This window comes from Monodon monoceros, unplaced genomic scaffold, assembly GCF_005190385.1.
Source record: "Monodon monoceros isolate NGI ecotype Baffin Bay Population unplaced genomic scaffold, NGI_Narwhal_1 Super_Scaffold_6, whole genome shotgun sequence".
Lineage (NCBI taxonomy): Eukaryota > Metazoa > Chordata > Mammalia > Artiodactyla > Monodontidae > Monodon > Monodon monoceros.
In genome coordinates this window covers 40,870,284-40,895,978 of record NW_021703783.1, presented here as the reverse complement: position 1 = coordinate 40,895,978, position 25,695 = coordinate 40,870,284, and the positions used below count along the sequence as shown (strand labels likewise).

The 25,695-nt window shown below is 39.1% G+C and overlaps 1 protein-coding gene across 5 annotated transcripts in view; it reads left to right on the top strand.

Moving 5' to 3' along the window:
• Nucleotides 1-351: 351 nt before the first annotated feature.
• Nucleotides 352-25,695, top strand: part of ATF7 (activating transcription factor 7) — an 86,893-nt gene continuing 61,549 nt past the window's right edge. For 2 of the 5 annotated variants that reach the window (XM_029204658.1, XM_029204662.1), the window contains exons 1-2: nucleotides 352-478; nucleotides 19,036-19,104. In XM_029204658.1, the coding sequence (XP_029060491.1) occupies nucleotides 19,057-19,104 (48 nt within the window). In that variant the 5' untranslated portion in view covers nucleotides 352-478; nucleotides 19,036-19,056. Of the gene's footprint in view, nucleotides 479-773; nucleotides 811-15,529; nucleotides 15,560-19,035; nucleotides 19,105-25,695 lie in introns of those variants that run through there. The other 3 variants (XM_029204659.1, XM_029204660.1, XM_029204665.1) reach the window with 3 other exon arrangements.

Sequence of the window (25,695 nt, the reverse complement as noted above, 5' to 3'; positions counted from 1 at the left end):
AGCCCCCCACCCCGCTCTTTTTAAATAAAGTTTTACTGAGGTACAACCATGTCTCGTTTTTAAAGTGCGCTACTTTGAGATAATCTAATTCTCTAGTATGAGAACCGTTTGGATGTCCATTGCTACAGGCACCTGTAAGGAGTCCCTTTCTTCCTTTTTCTTTTTTTTTTTTCCCCTTAAACTCCGCAGCCGAACACGTGCGACCAGCGATTAGGAACTCTTACAGCCTCCCTCCTTAGCCCTGCCCACCGAAAGTCCAGCCCCTTCTTTTTCCGGAGCCCCGCCCCTCGGCCCCTTTCCGACTCAGGCCCTGCGGATCTCGCCCTTCCTCCAACTCCTCTCCATATCTCGCGAGAAGTGAGCGCGCCTGGCCGGACGAGAGAAAAGTATCTGCTCCGCTTAGGGGGGGAAAGAAGGAGCTGGAGACAGATTGTGGGACCGAGCGCGGGCGGGCGGGAGGCGACGGAGCTACCAGCGGGTGAGTCCAGATAATATTAACTAGTCCATGATCTGACGGGAGTCTCCCCATCAACTCTGGCCAGTCCCAGTGTCCCAGGCCGGGGTCTCCCCTCCCAGTGTGTGTTGGACGGGGGCGCTGAGGCGGTGGCTGGGCCCTGTCTGAGGAAGAGGGTGGGGCATGGACCAACGCCGACCAATAAGAGAGAAGGAAGTTACGATTGGCGGCGACGAGCACTAATGGGAGGTCATCTTTACCTTGCGGGGTGCCGCCCCTCTTCTCTCCTTCCTCCCGCCTCCTTCCTTTGGGGGGAAGGCGGGGCCAGAGGCCTGAAGTGTGGGGAGAACTTGGGGGTAAGTAGCCCCGGGGGGCACAGGGCGTGGCAAGGAGAGGGGAGTTGAATCCTGAGGGAATGGAAGTCTAGTGGATCCTGTAATGGGGTGGAATGGAGAAAGGGTAGGGGTACTAAACTGGTTGAAGACCCAGAGCTTCTTCAAAGAGTGGGGTTAGAGGCTTGGCATTAGAAGAGTCAGGGGTAATAGGCAGGAGATGGGGATGAGTAGGTGAAAACATGGTGTTTGGTTTTGCTGGGAAGATAGGGAGGAGTAAGTGGAAGTGAGAGCATGGCATTTCGACTGAATTATAAAAAAGAGGACCAGGGACATGATAATAAGAGAGAAAGTATGGATATGGAGAAAATTAAGTGAACGAGTTTAGGAAGACTTCATAGAGGTGGGCTAGTGGCCAAGAGGTATCACTTTGGGAAGGGTATGGGGGAATCCAGAAGGGTAAGGGGAGGTGTTTGGTTAGGAGACGGCTCATATGTACAGGTGTTTAGCCTAGGTATCAGAAGAAGCCTGGGAAATGGATTTAGGGCTTTTGGTGGATATGGCACCCAGTCTGGTGACCAGCCTGCAAGAAAGTTGGGATAGGGGTAGAGAAGGAGAAAAATAGAACACTTTCATCACTTCTGCTCAGATTTCCTTTCTCCCTCTCTTCCTGTTCTGCACTTCATCTCTTCCTCAACTCAGGGATGGGGGCTTGGGACTTAAGCGGCCAAGTTGGAGCTCCATCGGGAGTTATACGTTGCTCTGAATTGCTTGTTATGTTCTGTGACTGGGGTGTTTACTACCCAGGGCACCTCCTCCCCATATCCCCGCGTTGCTGCTTTCCTAACTGTAAAAGTTTGTTTTCTACTTATCAGAGGGTGTTTTAGTATCTTTGAGGGTTGTGTCATAGTAAGTGTAGGTTTGTAGGGGTGTGCAGAGTTTTCTCCACAAGCTCACTTGATTCCTACTTTTAAAAACTTTTCAGTAGTATAAATAATTCTTGCAGAGACATAGGTCTTTATAGGTATTCTAAGCACAGAAAAATGTACTAAACTGGTTTGTTTTGTTAAATGTGTTTCTTACCCACTCGTATTCTTGAAGAGTTGCTAAATGAATGGTTGCAGTTAGTTTTAGTTAGCTTATGTTTTTTTAAATGGTGTAAATAAAATGGGCACGTATTTCAGGAAAGTGAAAAATTTTCAGTTTCTTCCTTTGTGTTCCGATTCAGAAGCTAAAGATAAGTCATAATATTGATATCTTGGGGGCAAGGGTTGGGGAAATCAAACACAGTTTGTACTTAAACATGGAGGATACTTTAAGGTAAGTGGAGACTATTGCGAAATGTAACACGTCTGTGAGAAAGGAAGCTAAAGAAAAGTTTGGCAGCTATACTAAGTAGTCTTACCAGTTCTTAATTCTGTACAAAAAAGGGACAAGTCTTTGCCTTTTGTTTGATAGTTGTGTATTATTTAATAATGAGCTAATACAGCCAATTAATTAATGACTTCTTTGCTCTTGCATAGATTTGTCTTTTACATTCTTTTTCTTCTCCTCTTACTTTTGGAAGCAAAATAACATCTGAAATATACCGGTAAAGGTGTTACATGAGGAGAAACCAGAGTATGTCACTTTGTATTAACCTTTGGTATTCAGTAGCCATTTGTCCTCCTGGCCAGGAGGTTACCCCTGCAGCACATAGAGACCAATTAATTACTGACCTTTTAGCATTAATTACTTAATTGGGTTCCAGTATTTCACATTGAGAGCATTGTTATTGGATATTCAGACATTTTCACAGTTTGCCCGGCAGCAGCACAAAAAAATATCCAATGAGAGAGTAAAGTTCCTTGTTTTATTCTTCCATCCTAGAATTTGTGATGGCTTTGACTTGGGCACTATCTCAGTGTTAACACCTAGCAGAAAGCTAGAGAATGATGAACACTGCTCATTTTAAACTTGTGGATCAAAGGTTACATCCTGTGATAGTTTCAGTGTTGTAACTTTTAAGCATTTTTGTTTACCATGGCTTTTAAATGTTAATAGAGACCGTTATTGTATATCTCCTTTATCTTTCCTCTCCCTGCTTCCAACCCAAAATGAAATTTGTTTTTTCATCCTACTCTCAAGCTGCTGCTTTAAGTCCCTGGCTCTGCCTGAACACAGCTGCTCTGAAGTTCTCACAAGTTATTGTTTTGTACATGTCAAGAGTGAGTTTTTCTAGGCTGCAGTAGGAAGGAGTCAGTGTTACAGCAGCCTCCTCTCCACGTCTGATGAGGAGGAGCCTTTTTGGAAGGAAGTTTTAGGTGGAGCAAATAGCATTGCCATGTACATGTCTAATAAAAACAGCTCTCTTCTTGAAACTAGTTGGCAGGCTGGCATACAGTTGCTTCTTATCCCTTGATAAAGGTACTAAAGTTAAGGTGCATATGTTGTTTCTTTGAGAAAAACAAACGCAGCATTCAGTTAAAAAGAAAAAGCATTATTTCTCTTTTAGAGTTCATGAAAAAAGTCTTCCATCTCTAGAAACATGTCAAATAAAACAATTTTTAAGCTTCTCATTTTGAATATTGCCTTCCCCTAATAGGCTTATTTTAGGATCAAGTATTGATATATTCATGAAGTATGAAAATGCATCATTTTGGAATGTCTGGTGGGTGGTCTTTTAACTTCTGAATGCTGTAAGGAAGAGGTCCCTACTTCATAGATACCCTGTTCCGTTATTGGAGCTCTGCTTTTTAGAACATTCTTTACATTGTGAAACTCTTTACTCCTGCCATCTGAAGCTACAATAAATAAAGCTAATTCCTTGTCAGCAAGGTAGCCCTTCAAATATTTGATGACAGTTATGTTCTGTTAAGGCTTCTCTTACTGGGGTAAATATCCCACGTTCTTTCAACCATTCTTTAAGTGACATTTTTAATAAAGTTCAGTCTCCTTATCAACTTAGTTGCCTGAGTTTTTAGGGTTTCTTATCTAGATCTGAATATAACATTTCAGATATAATCTGATCAATACAAAGTACAGGGGAGAGTAGGGCCTCTTTTTTCACTGCACTCAATACCTCTGTTCTTAAAGCCTAAGATCACATTAATTTATATAATTAATTTTTAAATTTTAATTGAGGAATTTGTGTTTATCCCTGTAATTGGCATCTTGTTAGTTTTGGTTTATTGTTTTAGCTTGATAATGTTATTTAGCCTTTTATTTTAAATTTATTTTTTATTGAAGTATAGTTGAATTACAATGTGTTAATTACTGCTGTACAGCAAAGTAACTCAGTTATACATATATGTACATTCTTTTTCATATCCTTTTCCATTATGGTTTATCACAGGATTTTTAAAAATATATTTATTTACTTGGCTGCACTGGGTCTTAGTTGTGGCATGCGGGATCTTCGTTGCGGCATGCAGGATCTTTAGTTGCGGCATGTAGGATCTAGTTCCCTGACCAGGGATCGAACCCAGGCCCCCTGCTTTGGGAGCACAGAGTCTTAACCAGTGGACCACCAGGGAAGTCCCTTATCACAGGATATTGAATATATTTCCCTGTGCTATACAGTAGGACCTTGTTGTTTATCCATTCTCTATATACCAGTTTACATCTGCTTGTTATTTTTAGCCTCTTAACCATTCCTCGTATCTTTCTGTTGTTGATAGTTAAATTTGATAAACATGACACCTATGTTTTTGTTTTAGGTCACTGGTAAAAATATATAAGGGTGGAACAATGCTATGTAATATCAGCACACTATCATTAAGTTGATATTAATCCATTAATGAAACTTTTGGGTAAAATTCAGTTATGAATCCACCTACTGTTTTATTACCTAACCTATATTTCATATGAAGAAAGTGAAGTTAGACATGAGTTACTATTTAGCTTTCTTATGCTAGTATTTATAGATCACTGCATTACTTGCCAGTGGTTCATAAGCCATTTATTTAATAATTCATTTTATAATCTTCCTGGGAAACAATATTTCATCAGAATATAGTGTCTGGACTCTACCTTCCCTGGCCCCTGTTTTTTCTAAGTATTATTTTTTCCCCACTTCCAAGACCTCTGGTCCTGCTTTCTTTCTTTTTGTTTTTTGTGGTACGCAGGCCTCTCACTGCTGTGGCCTCTCCCGTTGCGGAGCACAGGCTCTGGACGTGCAGGCTCAGCGGCCATGGCTCACGGGCCCAGCCGCTCCAGGGCATGTGGGATCTTCCCGGACCGGGGCACGAACCCGTGTCCCCTGCATCGGCAGGCGGACTCTCAACCACTGCACCACCAGGGAAGCCCTGGTCCTGTTTTCTTTAAAAAAAAAAAAAAAAAATTCTAGAATGATTTAATAGTGTTTCCTCATAGTTGTATGTTTTTTGTCATCAGATGAAATTCTGTTTTGGAAACTCCTTTAGGAAGAAACATCATTCCCTGAACATTTTAAGTTACATATCAAAGAATTAAACTGCTTTCCTGGTGATATATATATATATATATATATATATATATATATATATATATATCATTGCTATTTATAATTATAGTTTATTGGTGTGGTGATCTAAGTTTGTCATGCTATGTGCTTAAGGTAAAATGGTGCTTACAAATAAAATAAAACATCAGAAGACATCTCTAGGGACTAAATAAAGACTTTATGTTGGCAGCCAACAACTTTCCTGTGTGTTAATTTTAGCCTGATAGTTGAATTATGTTTGAGCAATTTTAGCTGATAAATGCAGTTTTAAAGCACCTTCCTCTTTTGAGGTTTTAATTTTTACTTTCATTTTTAGAAAATTGCAAATTGTGAATGGAAATGTTTGTACATTTTCTTTTGACACATTCTCATCCATCTGAGATTGTAGTTATGAATTCTCCTGGAAAGCAGAAGGATGGACTTGATGACCCCCAATGTCCTTTCCAATCTAAACATTCGTAAGTAGAGGCTCAGATCAAGGAACTTACTATTGAAAAATCAGGAAGAAAAATAGAATGTAAAGAAAATGAAATTGAAATGGTTCTACTGACCCAGTGGGAATGGATAAACAAAAAGTAAGGAACACAAATGACAAGAAATAATAATTCCTTTGAGCTAAACACAAAACAAATGAACAACAACAAATATTTTGCATTGGGGTCATTTTATGTCTTAAAATATTTTATCATGACATTTTCTCTTCAGAATTTCCCTGGTGGACACTGTGTTGAAAGAATGTGGTTGGTTTTTTTCTTTCTGTTAAGTCATAGTATTTTGTTTCCTTTCCTTCTCTTGTTTGTCCTTCTGTTGAGAAATGTTAAAAAAAAAGAAATCTGAATAATTTTCTCACTGCCTGTGTACAGTGAAGCAAAATTCAGTTCAGTTTTGAAAGTAAACATATACTGCATGGCTTCCTTGGAGAGGAAGGATGAATGGTAAAATTCAGGAAAGGTTTTTTTTAATATATAAATTTATTTATTTTTGGCTGTGTTGGGTCTTCGTTGCTGCGTGCAGGCTTTCCCTAGTTGCGGCGAGTGGGGGCTATTCTTTATTGTGGTGCGCGGGCTTCTCATTGCGGTGGCTTCTCTTGTTGCAGAGCACGGGCTCTAGGCATGTGAGCTTCAGTAGTTGTGGCACACAGGCTCAGTAGTCGTGGCTCGCGGGCTCTAGAGTGCAGGCTCGGTAGTTGTGACGCACGGGCTTAGTTGCTCTGCGGCATGAGGCATCTTCCCGGACCAGGGCTCAAACCCATGTCCCCTGCATTGGCAGGCGGATTCTTAACCACTGTGCCACCAGGGAAGCCCAGGAAAGGTTTTATGAAAAGACAAATTTACTACCTAGTTCTTAAAACTTTGTAAGCAGACATCTAGGAAAGATTCCCAACTAAACCAAAGGTGAGCTACAACAGTAGTGTCATGAAGGAGAACAGAACTCATTACAAACTCATGACTTTGTTAGCTTCTTTTCATCTTTCGGTGAGTTTAATCCTGAATGTTCTCATATATTTGAAACCTGACTGTGCAAAAAGTTTCTCTAATTCAATACTGCATTTATCCTTAATAAATATCAATTTGTGAAAGTCTAACAAGAGCCAAGATTTAGCTTGAAAAGTTACTTTGTGAGCTTGTGGCTGGGGCCTTCATGGGAATAGTTTTGTTCTGTCATCTCCTCACCTTCTCACAAAACCCAACTTGTTTTCTTTGTGTAGAATTACTTACTAATATCTTCTTATCTGATATAGTGCTTCTTTCTGACATAGCGGACAGAGGAGATTTATGTTCTAAATTGGCCGCATTTTATTTGGGGCTTAAAATTTACCATGTGTTAGAAAAGTAAAAAATAGAGCATAACCATTCTTTTTGAAATAGGAATATGCCTGACTTTATTATAAAAACAGGATGACTAATTGAATATAACATACGATTGCTGTAAATGATTTGTGTTGGCACCAAGTTTCTGGCCAGTAATGTTTAAGCTATCAAACTTGAGTAACACCATGCTAGTTTTATTTAACATGGTTTTTCCGATATTTCTGGTACTAACATGTCTTTCGTAGCACCATTTAAATTTTTTTTTTTTTAAGTTTTGGTCAAGCATTAGTTTGCTAATATTTTACATATCTATGCTAGGGACTTTTGAAAGTCAGTGAACATTGGAATACCCCAGGTAGGTCACTGTGTTGCCAGTATGTGGACAGTCTTAGAAAATAGATTTTTTTCTTGAGAATTTCTAAGCGTCTCCATGATTATCATTGTGGGATATTGTAGCTATTTCCTATCTGGGACCAAACTCATACTGGGGTTTAATGTTAAAGTGTATCAGGTTTGTTGTTGTTTGCAGCCTATTTAAATTAAGTCCATGAAGGTTTAAAATTTATCCTTAAAGATCAGTGTTTTGGGGTTGATTGCTATTGCTTTGCTGTTTCACTTCATCTGAAAATGAGTACACAAAAAACCAAACCACAACACTAGATTTTTGACAGCCTACCAGTTTCCAGGAATTTTTTTACTTCTAAAATCATATTGTGGCCAAACACAGATAGGTATAATGTTCTCTAGTTATTTCTAACTCAGCTTCCTGATATCACTTTAGCAAGTTGTTGCTTCTTTGTTTTTGCTTTATTAGCCTTTCTGAGAATAGCTCAGAATAGTTCCTTGAATCCTCCAAAAGCCTGGAGAGAAAGTTCTAGTCTAGTAGTTGCCTGTATGAAGCTGTTTCCATATAGGTTCTAAGCTTTGGCCATGTGTTGCCTAACTTATGATTCAGCCTAATTCTCACTCCCATCTGTTTTCAGTCATTTGCTGCAAAACTATTTGGTCTATTTAAGCCGGTTCCGTTCTTTGAAACCTGTCCCTGCATGCCTGAGCCTGAAATCCAGAAATTAATTTTAACTTTCCCTTTGATCAATTCAGGGCACTCTACTGTTTATTTCTCAAACTGTGGGTCTCAAACTGCTTTTAGTCTCAGTACCCACCCCTCTATACTCTTAAAAATTATTGAGAACTCCAAAGAGCTTTTGCTTATCATGGTTATATCTATTAATATTTAGTATATTAGAAATTAAAATGGAGAAAATTTAAAAATATTTATTTGCTTATTTTAAAATAACAACATACACACAAAAAAAATAACAACATAAATAACTATCTATAGTTTTAAAAAAAATTGGGGGAAGAACATCAAATGTCTGGCTAATAAAAAACAACTGTATTCTCATATCTGCTTCTGCATTCAGTCTGTTACAATATGTTGTTTTGGTTGAAGTATACGAAGAAAACCTGTGCTTACACAGATATGTAATAGGAAAAGGAAAGATTCTTTTCAGATAATTGTAGATAATCTTTCTTCTTTGATACTACGTCAAAATCTGAAAAGTGATAGTTTCTTAAAGGTTAGCTATTGTGTAGAATCTGATACCACATCTGTGAACTTTTAATACTCTGTTACATAAAAATGAATTGGCCTATGTTGCCCCTTAAATAGATCTTTTACCCTTGTATGATTTGAACACCCATGAACCCTCTGAAAGGGTCTCAAGGATCTGTAGAGATCCCTGGAGCCCACTTTGAGAACTGATGTCTTATGGTACCAAACTTGAAAAATACAGTTGTTTACCATATGGGAGGAATATCCAACCATTTAGTGCATCTCAAAGGGTAGGTTACTGACCATTTGCATCAGAATTACCAAAGGTGTTTTTTAAAGTGTAGATTCTTGGGCCCCAAAGCCAAGAGAATCCAGGAGGCCTGTGAATCTGTATTTTTACATGGAGCCTAGATGAATATGCTAAAGATTGAGAACTATAGAGGTAAATTAATCAATCATGTTTTAAGAAAACCTAATTTCTAAAAAAAAAGAAAACCTAATTTCTAAATTTCGAGAAGTCAGATGAAAAATTAGTACTTGAATAGTCACATAATAAAAGTCCTTAATTAACAATCACTCTGACATTTGTCATAATTGGGATATCTTAACCTTGTATTTTAATTAATAACAGTTATCATAAATACCAGGAGTTGGCAAACTAAGGCCAGATGGTAAATATGTGCTTTGCAGGCATGAGGTCTCTTGTAACTACAGCTTCGGCATTGTAGCACAGAAGTAGCTAGCCAGAGACAACATGCAAAGAATAAGCATGGCTGTGTTCCCATAAAACTTTATTTATGAACACTAAAATTTGAATTTCATATAGTTTTCACATGTCACAAAATTTTCTTCCTTTGATTTTTTTCAACCATTTAAAAATGTAAAAAGCATTCTTAGCTTGTGGGCCATATAAAAAATAAGTGGCAGGCTAGATTTGGCCCATGGGCTGGAGTTTACCAATCCTTGATTTATACTATAACTGGATTATGAGTTTAAAAATTATTATAATAAAATATACTTTAAAAAAATTTACTTATTTTTATTTTTTGGCTGTGTTGGGTCTTCGTTGCTGTGAGCGGGCTTTCTCTAGTTGCGGTGAGCAGGCTTCTCATTGCGGTGGCTTCTCTTGTTGCGCAGCACGGGCTCTAGGCGCGCGGGCTTCAGTAGTTGTGGCTCACAGGCTCTAGAGTGGAGGCTCAGTAGTTGTAGCACACGGGCTTAGTTGCTCTGTGGCATGTGGGATCTTCCCGGACCAGGGCTCAAACCCACGTCCCCTGCAGGCAGGTGGATTCTTAACCACTGCACCACCAGGGAAGCCCAATTATAATAAAATATACTTAATGTTCAAACTATCAACATTATTTAATTTTCCTAGACAAAAATAATGCTCCAAGAAATTATAGTCCCTCAAGTTCATATTTCTGGACATTCGTTTATGTAATAAACATATAAGAAACACCTATTGTGTGTAAACTTGGAAATACGTGATTCACTTAGGAGTAGTCATACAATATGCAAGTTGTCATACAACTTTCAGGTGTTATAAAAAGATACAGTGTCCATTTTTATATCTTCTTTGGGGTGTGTGAGAACAGGTAACTAGGGTTCAGTCCAACCTCAACCTCTTGACTCATCTTTTGCATTCTTTTTTCTTAACTCTCTACCTCAGTTTTCCAATCTGTTAGCAAAGTGCTTTACAAAAGGCTAATTAGTTAAAGGTTATAGACTTATATATGCTTTTTTGTTTGTTTGTTTTTGTTTTGTTTTTTACCGGCACACGGGCCTCTCACTGTTGTGGCCTCTCCCGTTGCAGAGCACAGGCTCCGGACGCGCAGGCTCAGCAGCCATTGCTCACGGGCCCAGCCGCTCCGCGGCATGTGGGATCTTCCCAGACCGGGGCACGAACCCGTGTCCCCTGCATCGGCAGGCAGACTCTCAACCACTGCGCCACCAGGGAAGCCCTATGCTTTTTATGTAATCCTTTTGGGGCATTTGGTTTACCTACTAATGAAATAGTGTGTTAAACTGTTGTTATGCTAAATACTACAGTGGAAAATGAACCCAGAATTTATGAACAGAAATTTCAATTCCTAAATAATCTACTGCCTAGTGAAACATGAGTCTTCTTTGTTTTCTGCGGTTAACATACCTTCATTATAGTGTCACTGTTCATAGGTTTATTGGAATCTTTTCCTAAAGTCAGTGTTCTAGATGTAATGCAAGTCACAGGAGCACAGAGTATCTTATGGAGAATAAAATGTTGAGGCTGCTATGGTGAAGAGCTTCAGTGTTTGTACTCTTTGCTTAGCAGCAGCTAAATTATCTAAGAGTCTGAAAGTTGGTATCCAAAGTTATGGTTTTGGAAGAGAACTGTTTATATATAATTTTTTTCTTTTTAATATCATAGGGGAATGGGGCCTGTAGAGCTCTGTTTGGGTGCCGGTCTAAATTTTTTAGCGTATTTGTAGCTCACTGAAAGGCATTCAGTACCTGCTAAGCTTGGATTCAACTCACTTTATTCCCTTTGTGTTGGACAGTTGGGGCAATTTCTAAGTGTTTAATATAAGTACTACTTGTTGTTAGGCAGCATTTGTGGATTCTGAAAACGGGTCCTTGAGGGTAACTAATAAGGAATTATCTTGAAATGCTTGATTTACCCTGTGTATCGATCTAAGTTTCCACCATGTCTATTTCTATTTGATGCTGTTAGTTTACATTTTTAGAAAGATTTTTTTGGTAGTTCATTTTGAACTTTGTCAGTTGGTTCTGTGGTTCTGTTGCTTTGTAGTAGAGAGTGAACGACTTTGTATAATTTTTAAATAGTATACTGTTTAGTGCTTTAGAGTAGTCTAGCAGAGGGACTTCCCTGGTGGTCCAGTGGTTAAGACTTCACCTTCCAATGCAGGGGGTACAGGTTCAATCCCGGCTTGGGGAGCTAAGATCCCACATGCCTTGCAGCCAAAAGACCAAAACATAAAACAAAAGCAATATTGTAACAAATTCAATGAAGACATTAAGAATGGTCCACATCAAAAAAAAAAAAATCTTAAAAAAAAAAACGGAATAGTCTAGCAGATACGGGCCTGTTTTTTTTTTTTTTAAACTCAGACATGTTTTTTTTTTTAAGTCATGCAGATCAGTATTCTTTTTATTATTAAATTATATTATAAAGTTTTTGATTTATTAAAAGCAATCTGTGGGCTTCCCTGGTGGCGCAGTGGTTGAGAGTCTGCCTGCTGATGCAGGGGACACGGGTTCATGCCCTGATCCGGGAAGATCCCACATGCCGCGGAGCGGCTGGTCTCGTGAGCCATGGCCACTGAGCCTGCGCGTCCAGAGCCTGTGCTCTGCAACGGGAGAGGCCACAACAGTGAGAGTACCGCGTACTGCAAAAAAAAAAAAAAAAAGCAATCTGTGATCATTGTAGAGACTTTGGAAAATACTGAAGGTGGAAAGAGAGAAATAAAATCATCTGGAATACCATTATCCAGAGATAACCATTATTAACATTTGACATTAATTCCCTCATCTTGTTCTATGCTTATTATTTTGTTTGCTTTTTTATAGATTTGGAATTATGGTGCATATGCAATTTTGTATCCTGCTTTTTTTTTGCGGTACGCGGGCCTCTCACTGTTGTGGCCTCTCCCATTGCGGAGCACAGGCTCCGGACGCGCAGGCTCAGCAGCCATGGCTCACGGGCCCAGCCGCTCTGCCGCATGTGGGATCTTCCTGGACCGGGGCACGATCCCGGGTCCCCTGCATCGGCAGGCAGACTCTCAACCACTGCGCCACCAGGGAAGCCCCTTGTATCCTGCTTTTTTTCCCCACTTAATGTATAGCATTTTCTCATGTTGTTAAATAGCTTTCAGAAAGGTTATTATTAACAACTTAAATATATCTATTGTAAGACAATATCTTAATTTATATTTATCCATTCTTTTTAAACATTTAATTCCTTTTCCTTTTTTGTTATAAATATGACTGTGATGAACATTTTCATATATGAATGGTCCATGTTTCTGGTTTTAGCCTCAGAATAAAGTCCTGAAAGAAGAATGATTTGTTCAAAGGGTGTAAAACTTTTTAAGACACTTAATATAAACATTGCCAGATTGCTTTCCAAAAAGATTGTCCATATATGTACTCCCACAAGTCCCATATTAAGGTGCCCTCTCTGCTGCATCCTTGATTAGCAAGCATTCTTTTATACTTGAAAATATACCGTAGAAGCTCTGGTCTGGGTTTTGTTTTCAAGGGTCAGTTAAGTGTCAATTAACTTGACAAATACCTCCCCTCTCCCCATTTTTAACAGTCTAACCAAAAACTGTAGAGCTTCTTTTGTGTTACTTGTATGATAGGAAAAGCATAGAATTGGTTGGGTGCAGTCACATAAAGTACCTTAGGCACAAAGTAGTTATAAATATGTATTTAAAATATGTCTTAAATACATATAGCTTTAAATGCGTAAATACCTGCATAGTGATTGTTTTGTGGACCCAGCAGCTTTCTGCAAAACTTGGAAAGATAAGTGTAAAATTTCAGCAAAGTATACTTGAATATCTACTTCAGATTAAATCAGTAAATATTTATTGAACATCAACCGTGTTATGAAAGGAAAGGCTTCCAGAAGTTTTTAACTGGATCTCTATATTCTTCCCCATTCCCCTTTTGGTCACAATAATACAGCCATTTCCTTTTTATTCATGAAGCTAAAAGTAGTCCACTTCTAGTTACTAACACATCACGATTTCATTTCTTTCATAGCAATTATCTGCTATTAATCTAAAATGATTTTATTAATTTCTTTGTGTTTGTCTCTTCTTTGTAGACTGTAAGTAAGCACTATGAGGGCAGATATCTTGTGTGTCTCATTCATTGTTGAATTTTGGGGCCTAGATATGGTAGGCGCTGAATAAAGTGTTCAGTGAATTAATGAATTGTAAAAGATATATTTATTTTTGGCTGCGTCAGGTCTTAGTTGCGGCTTGCGGGCTCTTCATTGCGGTGTGCAGGCTCTCTGGTTGTGGCACGCAGGCTCAGTAGTTGTTGCGTATGGGCTCCAGAGTGCATGGGCTCTGTAGTTTGTGGCACATGGGCTCTCTAGTTGAGGCGTGTGGGCACAGTAGTTGCGGTACGCAGGCTTAGTTGCCCCGCGACATGTGGGATCTTCTTTCCCTGACCAGGGATCAAACCCGCTTCCCCTGCATTGGAAGGCAGATTCTTAACCACTGGACCAACAGGGAAGTCCCTGAATTAATGAATTTTTTTAATGATTAAATGTACTTTTTGATCCCAAAGGTAAATTGTAGTTATTAGTTTCGTACGTCTTCCTTGTCAGATCTTTTACCAAGACTTAGCCATCTTTTTTGTGCTCGTATATACTCTGGAATTGCTAGTAAAATAATTTGATAAATGACCATAAAGAATAGGAGAAGGGCTTCCCTGGTGGCGCAGTGGTTGAGAGTCCGCCTGCCGATGCAGGGGACACGGGTTCGTGCCCCGATCCGGGAAGATCTCACATGCCGCGGAGCAGCTGGGCCCGTGAGCCATGGCCGCTGAGCCTGCGCGTCCGGAGCCTGTGCTCCACAATGGGAGAGGCCACAACAGTGAGAGGCCCGCGTACTGCAAAAAAAAAAAAAAGAATAGGAGAAATAGTAAGGGATCTAATACGTATACTGATCAACCTATGACTAATTGAACTTGTAAATTAAGCCATCATTCTTACCCCTTACTTGGCATCTTTCATGCCAGATGACAAGGATTCTTTTCCCGACCAAACTTTAGTCAGGCTCCTGAACCTTCTGTTAGGCTTATCTGTGTACTTCCTTGTAAAACTGAATTTCAGCAAGAACCTTGCTAAGTCAGTTTAGCAAGAGCCCCCCACCCTCAGTATCTGTTCTCTCTCATATCTGATTAGGTTCTTCATCTACTACCATCCCTCAGGTGATGTCTCATCACCCTGGCCTGTCATCAGCAAGAATCTTGTTAGGTTAGTTTAACCAGAATCCCCTTTACCCCTTATGTTTCCTCTTAGTAATTTTCTAGTCACTGAACTCCACCCTGGTCCTTGGCTGTTAATTCCCACTGGCCCATGGTGTATTGAAAACTGAGCCTGGTTTATATACTGAGATCTCTTAGCCACTATTGCAATAGTCCTGAATAAAATCCATTTTTTACTGCTTTAACTACTGTCCAGCTCTGGTGTTCTTTGACACAGTTGAGAGAAAGATTCTTTTTTTGCAAAAGACTATTGTCTTTATTTTTGTGTCCGCTTTGCCTGGCACTTAGTAGTTCTTTAGTAATGCTTTTGAATGAATAAATGATAGCTAGTTTGAACCCCTTCTAGATTTTCATGAATCTTTGATATTTATGGTATACATGCCCTTCTCATTTTTTTATACTTAGCAATATCTGCTTTTTGTTATTAGGAACCTGCAAACAGGCCATTGGGTGTGTTTATATTGATACATGGCTTTTATTCCTTACCTTACGTTGGGCCACCTTAATAACATCAGTTGGTTACTAAAGAAATAATTATATTACGCCAGGTCCAGAGAACTGACTTTTTGTAGACCTCAGTGGCAGACTCCATCCTCATTCCATTAAAAAAAAAAAAAGATAGATATACATATGTATACACACAGAATCAGAGAATCAGTTTTCTTATTTGCACATTGACCATTTTAGGATATACTTCTGGCTCTGACAAAACTATTTAAGAAAGATTCTATGGGGCTTCCCTGGTGGCACAGTGGTTGAGAGTCCGCCTGCCGATGCAGGGGACACGGGTTCGTGCCCCGGTCTGGGAAGATCCCACACACCGCGGAGCGGCTGGGCCCGTGAGCCATGGCCGCTGATCCTGCGCGTCCGGAGCCTGTGCTCCGCAACGGGAGAGGCCACAACAGTGAGAAGCCCTCGTACCGCAAAAAAAAAAAAAAAAAAGTAAGATTCTATGAAGTTACCCCAATTATTAAAATCATTCTCTAAACCTTGGATTTTCTTCACTTTTCTGCCAGCATTCAGATAACTTTCTCTCTTTTAATGAATACCAGTTTTTATCATTCATGCATTCTGAGCACATGAGCCTTTTCCTTGACCCCTAGGACAGCCTTTTTATGCATCTTTGTTTTCCTGTTCTAAGATCACCACTGAGAGCGTTTCACTTTCTTTTGGAAATGTCTCTAAATATGTGTATCCCCTGTCTGTCATTTATTGCTTAGTTCTAAAGAATGCTTGAGTTTCATCCTGAAGAATAGATTGAGAAACACATGACAGACTTGAATGCCGTGCCTGGACACGTGATCTACCTGTCAAGCAGTACAGTTACAAATGGGCTGTGAGTTAAATTCTAGTGAATGGCAGTATCATTATTCAAGATTTCACCTTTTGTCTCAGTCTTTATACTACAGAAATGTGTTGCTATTTGTTTTTGAGGAGACATCAGTTTGACCTCTCATTATCAGAGGTTAGTTTTAAGTATCAAATAGAAATAAGCAATGGCATTCTTTATATGTAGCGATTGATACAGCAGACTGGGAATGAAAGAAATTTTTAGAATGATGTTAACTGGAAATTCTTTTTAAGTGGAGAGACAGATCATTATTGTTAAATATTTCATTTTAAAAAAAGACATCACTTTAAAGTTAAAAGCAAGAATGATGGAAATGAAAAGGAGCAAGAGATTGAGGGAATGATTGAAGAATAATTGTAGGGGGACTTCCCTGGTGGTCCAGTGGTTAAGACTCCACGCTTCCAATGCAGGGGGCGTGGGTTCAATCTGGGTGGGGAACTAAGATCCCACGTGCCACGCGGTTGGGGACAAAAAAAAAAGAATAATTGTAGGTATTTAAGAAAGAGGGCCTTCTTCCTCCCATTGTGATCTCTCTTCAGTGAAAATGGCAAAACAAAAGGCAGCAAAATCGGAAGGAAGCAGGAAATCTTAGTTAGTGACCCACAGATTTGAATATTTAAGAGCCATGAAAATGCTTGCTTCTGTTACATTTTAATTCTCTTCCCCAAAACTTATTTTTGCCTTTTTTTCTGCTTTTAGAAAGTCTTGATTTTTCATCTCTATTTCCTAGTAAGGATGCAATGAAATAAAATTTGGAAGCCATAAATTGTGATGTGACTGTGCAAAACCAAGTTAAATTTTGAATTCTGTGGTTTGAGGAAAACCATTCCAGAATTTATTTAATCAACTTCCTATACCTGTGCTGCCCCACTTCTCAGCCAAGACCCTTTTCCTCCTCTAAATCGGTAGAAAACTGAGAAAACTTAGCCTCAAAAAACATAACTAAGGTAAAAATAAGGAATCCTGCCTGCTTATGTTACATCTGCTCTATCCCTTGTAGTTTACTTCCTGATTGAAAATAGGTTAGAGGATCTTGTTGAAATAAAATTCTCATTTAGTGATTTTATTAGAAAAGCAGGTTCTGGGACTAGGAAGTAAAATTACCTCCAGCACAGCAGTTGTTAGGAATTTTTCCAGAGATCAGTTGCTTTCCAGAAATGTTCTGAGTTTTCAGCCATAATGGCATTGGTCTTTGCATTTATTTACTGTTGTATATTTGTATTTATTTTTTGCACTGTGTTGTAGTTCTAGAAAGTGTATTTAAAACAAACGAACAAACAAACCAGAAGACCTCCTTGTCCTGGGGCTGTGTGAAGAATAAAGCTCTCATTTTCCCAGTACCAATCATCAGCTTGAGCTGGCCTCTCCCAGGAACAGAATTTATTGAAGCAATTTATCCTGGCTAAATGTGATATAAATCTGTGTACACCTATGTACATACAGGCTCTCTTCCATTACAGCAGTGCTGCAGCATCAGTTTCCTTCATAGTCAGACCCTGTTCCTATCACAATGAAGGATTGCTAAGAAGCCCTTTGTATTTTATGGGGCACCCCACAATTTTAAACAGCGACTAGTTGTGGAATTACTGATCAGACTACCAGAAATACGGGTTTCCAGCCCTAGAGTGAGTCTTAAGAGAGTAGGAGAGATGTTACCACTGCCCTCTGAGTTTTAGGCATGGTTTTCTGATTGCCAGATTTGGTCTAGCACTTTAATATTTATTTTGACGTAGATCTGACTGAGGTTAACCTGACATTTTGGTTTATCTCCAAGATGAAAATTCGAAATTTGGTTATAGTTCTGAAGTCGTTTCTACGCATATTCAAATTGTAGTTCTTCCTCTTTCATCTTCCCTTGTTCGTATTCTTTCATACAGCTTTCTGTCTTGTAGAAGGATGTTTGAAAATGTCCTTTAGGAGTTTATTTTATAAAGACTATTTTTGTGACCCCCCCCCCTTTTTTCTCTTTCACTCTTTCAAAATACTCTATATCTTTTAGGAATATTTTTACTATGATTTGCATTTCTAATCCTTATCCATCTCCACCTCTATTTTTATTCCTAGTTGGGATATGAGAAATTTCCCCAACACATTCATTTGGAGTTATTGTTCTTTGACAAAGAATTTTGATCAACATTTCAAAAGTTTAGCTTCAATAATTAAAAAACAACAACAGTATAAACCCTGTTAAATTCTAAAGAGAAACGGAGAGGATGGATGGTGATGCCTTTTAGTGCCATTTCTTTTATCCCGTGCAGCAGCACACATCTGTTGGCTACAACAGAGCAGCCCAAGAACTCTGGCCGAGAGCAGCACAAACAGCCGGAACATATTCACCCAGTAAACCCCCAAAGAGTCGACATTTGTTTTATTGCTGCTTTTAAAAACCTAGCCATAAATAGAATCAGGGGGGAAGGGCACCGATATTTCTCCATTTGCCACCGACGATTGGTGGGGGGAGAAGGAGGCTCCCCGTGGGGAGAGAAGGGTTTTATTTTTATTTTTTTATTAATGAAAATCATTTCCCATGTAGCCCAATAGGATGGGTGCTTTGTTTTCTTTGGCAATAATCTGGGATAAACGGCCCTTGCCAACAGTCTCATTGTTTATACACCAGGGAGCCAGATTATGGCCCTGTAAAATGGAGCACCCCTCCTATAATCCCTTAATTAATTAAATGACAAATTTTGGTCTTCTCTAGTTCAGAAATATGGCTTCCGCATCGAGCGTTCAGTAGATTTATTGACATAGGGAACTGCACTGGTTGTAATTCAGCAGACTGGAGAAGTGTGTTATATAGTAGCAGAAAGAGGGAAAAATCTAGTAAAAGGCTTGAAATTCCTTGACTCTTTAGGTTTAAATTTTTCTAATTAAAAGTTTCAACTGAGGCACAGTAGATCATATGCCACCTGTCTAATGGGTCTCCCCAAAGTAGCCTGTGTTTACAGCTTTGATAGACGGCATTCTTGGAACACCTGTTTCTAGGCTCGATATTTTTGAAGCACTTTTTTTTTTTTTAACTCCAACGTATTTAACATAACTTTTCCCCCTACCTCCCCCTCCTCAGCTCCGCTCTGCTATATGAAATATGGGAGACGACAGACCGTTTGTGTGCAATGCCCCGGGCTGTGGACAGGTACGTTTACAATATACTTTATTGTGAATGTCTCGTTGTGAATCAAAGTGGCTGTTTTATCACTGAGGCAAAGAGTTTAAAGCCAGTGTTTTACGTGATCACTGGAGGTAATCAGATCAGAGGATTTGTAGTGTGTAAATCCAAGTTATGAGGAAATGTAGACACTCTACCGTAATGAAACCTGCCTTGCTCTCTTTCATATTGTTATTCTACTGGTGTTTGTTTCGCAACACACAGTGTTGAGGAATACATGTTGCTCTCGCCTCCTTTCTAAAGCTATTTATTTAAACACAAAGCAAGTTTAGAAATATCCTTTCTTCAACCTTCATGGATGTAAAAGTCTGCTTAGCATATTTGGATAGGAAGCTGAAAATGCACCCATTCATTGTGAACCTCAATTTGCCAGAGTCTATTTTGGATTTTCTAAATAAGAAAAGGTTTCTTTTGACTGTTGATCAAGAAAATCATTGTTAGCAGCTAAGGCAAATACCTGTCTAGGAAGGACAAATCCAACATAGAATCCGAGATCTCACAGCAATGTATCAGCTACAAGTTTTCTCAGCCATTTTCCCTGTCTGACACCATTAAATGCCTTGTTCTGTGTGTTAGCTGCCATGTTATTGTTTGTATGCGTATACATTGTGTCAAATATTTTTCATCATGTACTTTTTAAATAATTTTGTTGAAACTGCCTTTTTTTTTTTTTCATTTTGTACCTTCTTAACACTTATTCCTAGATCCTCCCATTCTGCCATGTTCCGCAAAGAATGAAGAAAGGAATACAAAGAAAGTTTTATTCAAGAGCGTTTTATTTGCCTTCAACAGTTGATTTTATGGAGCCTGAAGGGTTGAATTTCTTTTCAGTTAGGAATATGTCATGTGACTGTCCAGTGACACTTACTGGTAGTATGTGGGATTGCAGAATAGTTCTATTAAACATTGTAAATACTCAGAGAAGTATGAAAAGAAGAGAGTTAAGTTCCAGAGATTCCTAAGAATTGGAATTTGAGAGACAAATAGGGTTGGTGACAAGGAATGGGCAGAAGGATGACTCCAAATTCCAGTAAATGCTGAAAATTTCATAAAAGACTAAAAAAGCCAATTCTGAAGTATTTAGCATTGTAGAGTTTATTTCCTTCCTTGTCAAAGCTTTCAGCTGTATTGTTTGTTGACTGCATGTTTTCCTCATGTGGGGTGTGTGTGTGTGTGTGTGTGTGTATGTGTGTATATATTTTTTTTACAATAGAAGCCACTTGGGAAAATAGAGTAAATTTGTTTCACTTTTCAGACAGCTTTATGGGAGTACATACCTGAATCTGATTCCTCCAAATTTTTGTGTGTGAGTTTGTTGATTATAGTGCTTACTGTGACTCCCATAATAGTTACCGGGTACCCTTTTTACTTATCTCACTTACTTTAAAGAATCTGCACTTTTGGTGAAAAGATTTATTTTTCTTCACTTATTGTTTAAGCTGCTCAGTGCCCCTCTTATGTATTGTATGCTTAAGACTACCCAGACAAGGGCTTAAATAAATAAAAATGGATGGTAAAACTAAAGGAATACATAGGAAAAGCATCTCTTAAGCTTTCTGAGAAAGAAAACATATCAATAGGGTTTCTTCAGGCTATCTCATCAGAAAAAAGTAGTTTTCACCGAGATTTGTGAGATCCCAGAAGGGCTTTGTGTTTGTTTCTTTGTTTTTGTTTTGCATTATTTTGGACAAGAGGTAGGAAAACAGGGATTTTTACTTTGGGTCCTTCTTGTATTGTTGGGTTCTGTTTACCATAAGCCTTTTCCTTCCACTACTTTTCCCTCCCATTTCTGAATTGTTTGTTGGTATTTTGGTCATTAGGATTCATTATAACCTCTGGCATAGATCCTGAGGCTTTTTTTTCCCTCAGTGAGTGTGGAACTGAGGGAGATTGCTACCTTCTTTTGGATTCAAGTTACCTGTTTCATAGAAAAAAGGATAAAAAGCTACAACTTAAGGCTTTGAGGTAGCATGATTCATCCTTTTACCTGCTTTGCCTGTCAAAAATTTATGGTCAGGTGAGATTGTAGTTCTTTTAATATTTATTTACTTGCTTATTTATTTATTTATTTGGTTGCACTGGGTCTTAGTTGCTGCAGGTGGGCTCCTTACTTGTGGCATGTGAACTCTTAGTTGTGGCATGCATGTGGGATCTAGTTCCCTGACCAGGGATTAAACCCAGGCTCCCTGCGTTGGGAACACGGAGTCTTATCCACTGCGCCATCAAGGAAGTCCCGAGATTGTAGTCCTTTAGTTATATTTAGTCTCCTTTCAGGTTTCTCCCAATATCTAGTAACAAATAACTCTAGAGTGGGATCTCTACAAGATTTACTATGATTGCTTTATGTTATATGAAATAGTGAAAATCTGACAGAGAAGATAAATTTGGTAAAGTGAACTACCCTTGGCCTGTCGTCCCAACTTCCTTATTACCTTGAAAATGGTTTCATTCTGGAGCCACTTTGAGGCCTTCAAGCCTATTTATAATCAGTTGTCACTGATTCATTGATTACTCCAGAAATGGTAGAATAATAAAAAGGCTATGTAAGTCCCAGGAGAGGTAATAAGGACCATGATCATTTTTGCAAGGCATGTTTAGAACTCAGCAGCCATAGAAGTCTCAAAAATCAGTGGCTTCTACCAGTTAGAGGAAGAAGGAACGAAAGCAAATTATAATTCAAGAGACTGATCCATAAAAAAACCAACCAACAAAAACTGTAGGAATCTTGTATTATTTAAATATCTGTTCTCTGCCCAGATTTTACCCTGTGTACCCTTAAATTCAGAAATCATCTTATGCCATAATATTAAGGGGAGGTGAAAGGAAAATTCACCTAAAATAGACTAGTGGATTATGTGCTCCACCATATAATCAAAACCACCGGGCTTTCAATGGATACGTAAACATGTTTTGGTTGCTAGGTCTTTAATGGCTGTTATTTTTGGATTCTGTTCATGATCCACTTCCCAACAGTAAGTCTGATGTGACACAGCTGAGTTCTAAATATGCTACATGTACTTTTTAAAAAAAGATGGCTGCTGAAGTTTGTGTTCTTTGCATTCTTATCTGAAAAGACAGGTGATAGAGTTTTTTGAGCTAACTTATTCCTATTCTCCTGTTGAGTCTCTGTTTCTCTTGAGGCCTCATCACCCTCATGAAGAGGAACTCGGGGAAAGTAATATTCCTGCTAATATTTCTTTACAGAATGTGGTCGCAGGAATAGTTAATAGAGCTGCCTCTGGAGAATGGGTTAGTGTTGTTAAGGCAGCAGAGCCCCAGATACCCTGTGGTAAAGCGCTGGTTGAATTTGAGTTGTATGGGTTTCAGAAATGTTTATAAGATAGCATCTATTTAAAAAACATTGTAACTATAAAATAGCTTTGCCTCTGTGTTATTAAAATATTAGAAATACAGTTTGGTGCTGAATCTAGGAAGTCTTGTAAGTTTTTAATGCTTGGGGGGCACTTTTACTTGAAGGTGGATTATAAAGTTCTGTGGCATGTGGAAGCAGGAAAAATTACTGTGTGTCAGTAATCTTGAATTTGAGATGTTACTTCATGTGGATACAGTTCGGTAACTTACCTTTTGGATGCCTTTTGTCCTTTTTTTTTTTGGCCATGCCTCCGGGCTTGTGGGATTTTAGTTCCGTGACCAGGGATTGAACCCGGGCTCTCAGCAGTGACAGCATGGAGTCCTAACCACTGGACCACCAGGGAATTCCCTTAAAATGTTTTATTGGAAATTTGTACCTTTTTTTTTTTTGGCCGCACAGCACTGCCTGTGGGATCTTAGTTCCCCAGCCAGGGATCGAACCCGTGCCCCCTGCAGTGGAAGCTCAAAGTCCTAACCAGTGGACTGCCAGGGAATTCCTTGTCCAATATTTATTACCAGGAGTCAACAATTTCCATATTCCTATACCTCCCTTTCAGGCCCATGATGCTGGTTTGCAGTATGAATTATGCAGATTTAAGTAGTTCTGGTTACCACCATCAAGTCTTTGAGCAGAAGCTGGTTGTATAAGCTTCTTACTTAGAATGTCTATTTCCTTAAGAACAGGAACACATTTCCTCTGAGAAGGTACTATTCATGGATAATATCATCCCATTATTAGCCATTTTTGAGAAAGGTTTCTGTTATAACCACTGTGTATCGTCTCTGTCCTTTTAAGGAAAAATCCTTTGATTGTTTCTCTACCCATTGTGATGCTGAGGTGCTGTTATTCTATCCCCGCCCCACCCCCACCGAGGATATCTACTACCAGATCTTTTCTTCCCCCAGAGAACATTTCAGTACAGGTTGATGTTCTGTTCATATCTTTCTGAGACACTACACGCATAACTAGTTCAAAGACCTCCGGAGCCTGCTTTCCCTTCCGAAGGCCAGGGTAGCAGTAGAGCCCTAGTTGTGGTGGGATGGAGGGCAGCTTCTTTACATCCTTATCTTGTCATATAATAGGAATAATGTTTATGGTGCTGTAGTCCTGGCTTCACTTGGCATTTAACCAAACTCCAGTGCTGTTTATTGCTTCGTATCCTCTGCCTCCATGAACATTATCCCTTAAATCTCTATTGCTTTGTAATATATGAGGCAACAAATAGCTTCTATGATTGGTTAAATGCTGGCATGCTGCATAGGTGTATATTTTATTGCCTATGTAACACAAATCTATAGAGATTATTCCTGTTATCCCAGCCCTCCCATGAAATAGGCTCTGCTGGTACTGTGGGACTCTGGATTGTTAGTTCTGTCCCTTTGGCAGGTTTTCCTATTAACTGGCATTGGCACAAAAGAAAAGCAAGGAAGAATGGCTGGTGTTGATTACTAATTCTTTATGTTAGGGAAGCATCTTGAATTGGAGAATAACAGGAAAAAATGGCTCTGGTACATAAACACCACTTGTGGTGATATGTGCTGTGATATGTGCTATCTTTACATGCTTCAACAGGTGAAAACAATTTCAGGCAAACAAATAAGCCTTTCTTTCTCACCCCCTGCCAAGAGTTTTAAAAAAATTCAAATTTTTGGGCTTCCCTGGTGGCGCAGTGGATGAGAGTCTGCCTGCCAATGCAGGAGACACGGGTTCATGCCCCGGTCCAGGAAGATCCCACATGCTGCGGAGCGGCTGGGCCTGTGAGCCCTGGCCGCTGAGCCTGCGCGTCTGGAGCCTGTGCTCCGCAACAGGAGAGGCCACAACAGTGAGAGGCCCGCGTACCGAAGAAAAAATAATAAATAAATAAAATTCAAAATTTTATTTAATAATTCATATTTCATTCAATAATTAATCCAGTTCCCATCTGGTAAGAGTGCCTGCATGCTGTCAGGCAGCTGAAGATACACTGCCTTATACACAATTAGGCCAAATGCTAACCTTGTTTTTTGTAATAATAATATGTTGATTTTGAAATAACTTTCAGTCCACTTTAAGTATGCTGCAGTTTTATGTAATCTTGTAATAGCAGTAGACCACTGTTATGCATAGTAAAGAAAAAAACTGGGACTGGGATAAAAAATGTAGACATGTTAAGAGCAAGGAATTAAACCCAAGTTTTTTTAATGTCAGATCTGGCACTTTTGACATTTACTCTTAGAAACAAGTGGTTGGTTATTTTAGTTTTTTGTGTTATATTTATTATTACGTTACTAAGAGCATAGTAGGTTAAAAGCATCCAAGCTCCAGTCTGCCAAAAAAAAAAAAAGGCCGTATGAACCTAATTGGAGCTATACCCAAGAAATTAAGGTGAAAATTTTCAGTTACTCACTCTTGTTTTCCTTGGATATGACTTAATATTTGGTATGGGAGCCCAGAAACTGTTCTCAGAACATTCCTGATAGAAAAAAAAATCCTCTGTCTTTGTATCTCAGTTCATCCTGAGTCAGGAGAAGGGCCTCTTTCCTAGTCCCTTCTTTTACAAACTGCTGAGTTTATAAACCGCCTTCTGGATATGAGAGCCTGTCCTTCATTAATCCCTCTTTTGCCACCCCTGCAAAACCATGTACATATAACTAGGTTGTTAACTTACAAGATATTGTCATTATTATATAGAATTCTTCGTTCTTTTATCAAAAACTCTTCCAGCTAATGCGGCAAATTGAAGCACAGCCACTGTGCTCCCTCTGTCTGGTTAGCATGTTTCTTTAATGCAGATTGACTTGCTCAGCAGTCGCGTTTTGTCTGAAGCCCTTGTTAAGGCCTACTCTGTATGTGGATTCATAACACATCTGTGTGTACATCTACACTGCTGTATAAATAATAATAAGTAATCACCAGATGGCCTATAACTGCTCCTCTGGACCCGCTGGGTCTCTTGAAGCTGTTAGGAGAGTCTTCTGGCGTTTTGCTGGGGAAAACTTGTCATAGATTTATTTCTAAAAAAATTCAAACTCACAACTGGGTGTTTAGGACTAGATATTGCTGTGTTGTAAATATTTAACAGGCTTTGTACAATGACAAGTAAAAGCACCATTACTAACCACACACAGTGGCTATGGAGCTCTTCTTCCCTCCCGGCCATTTAGAAAGGAAACGAAATGCCGATAAATTGTGCATTACGAACAAGG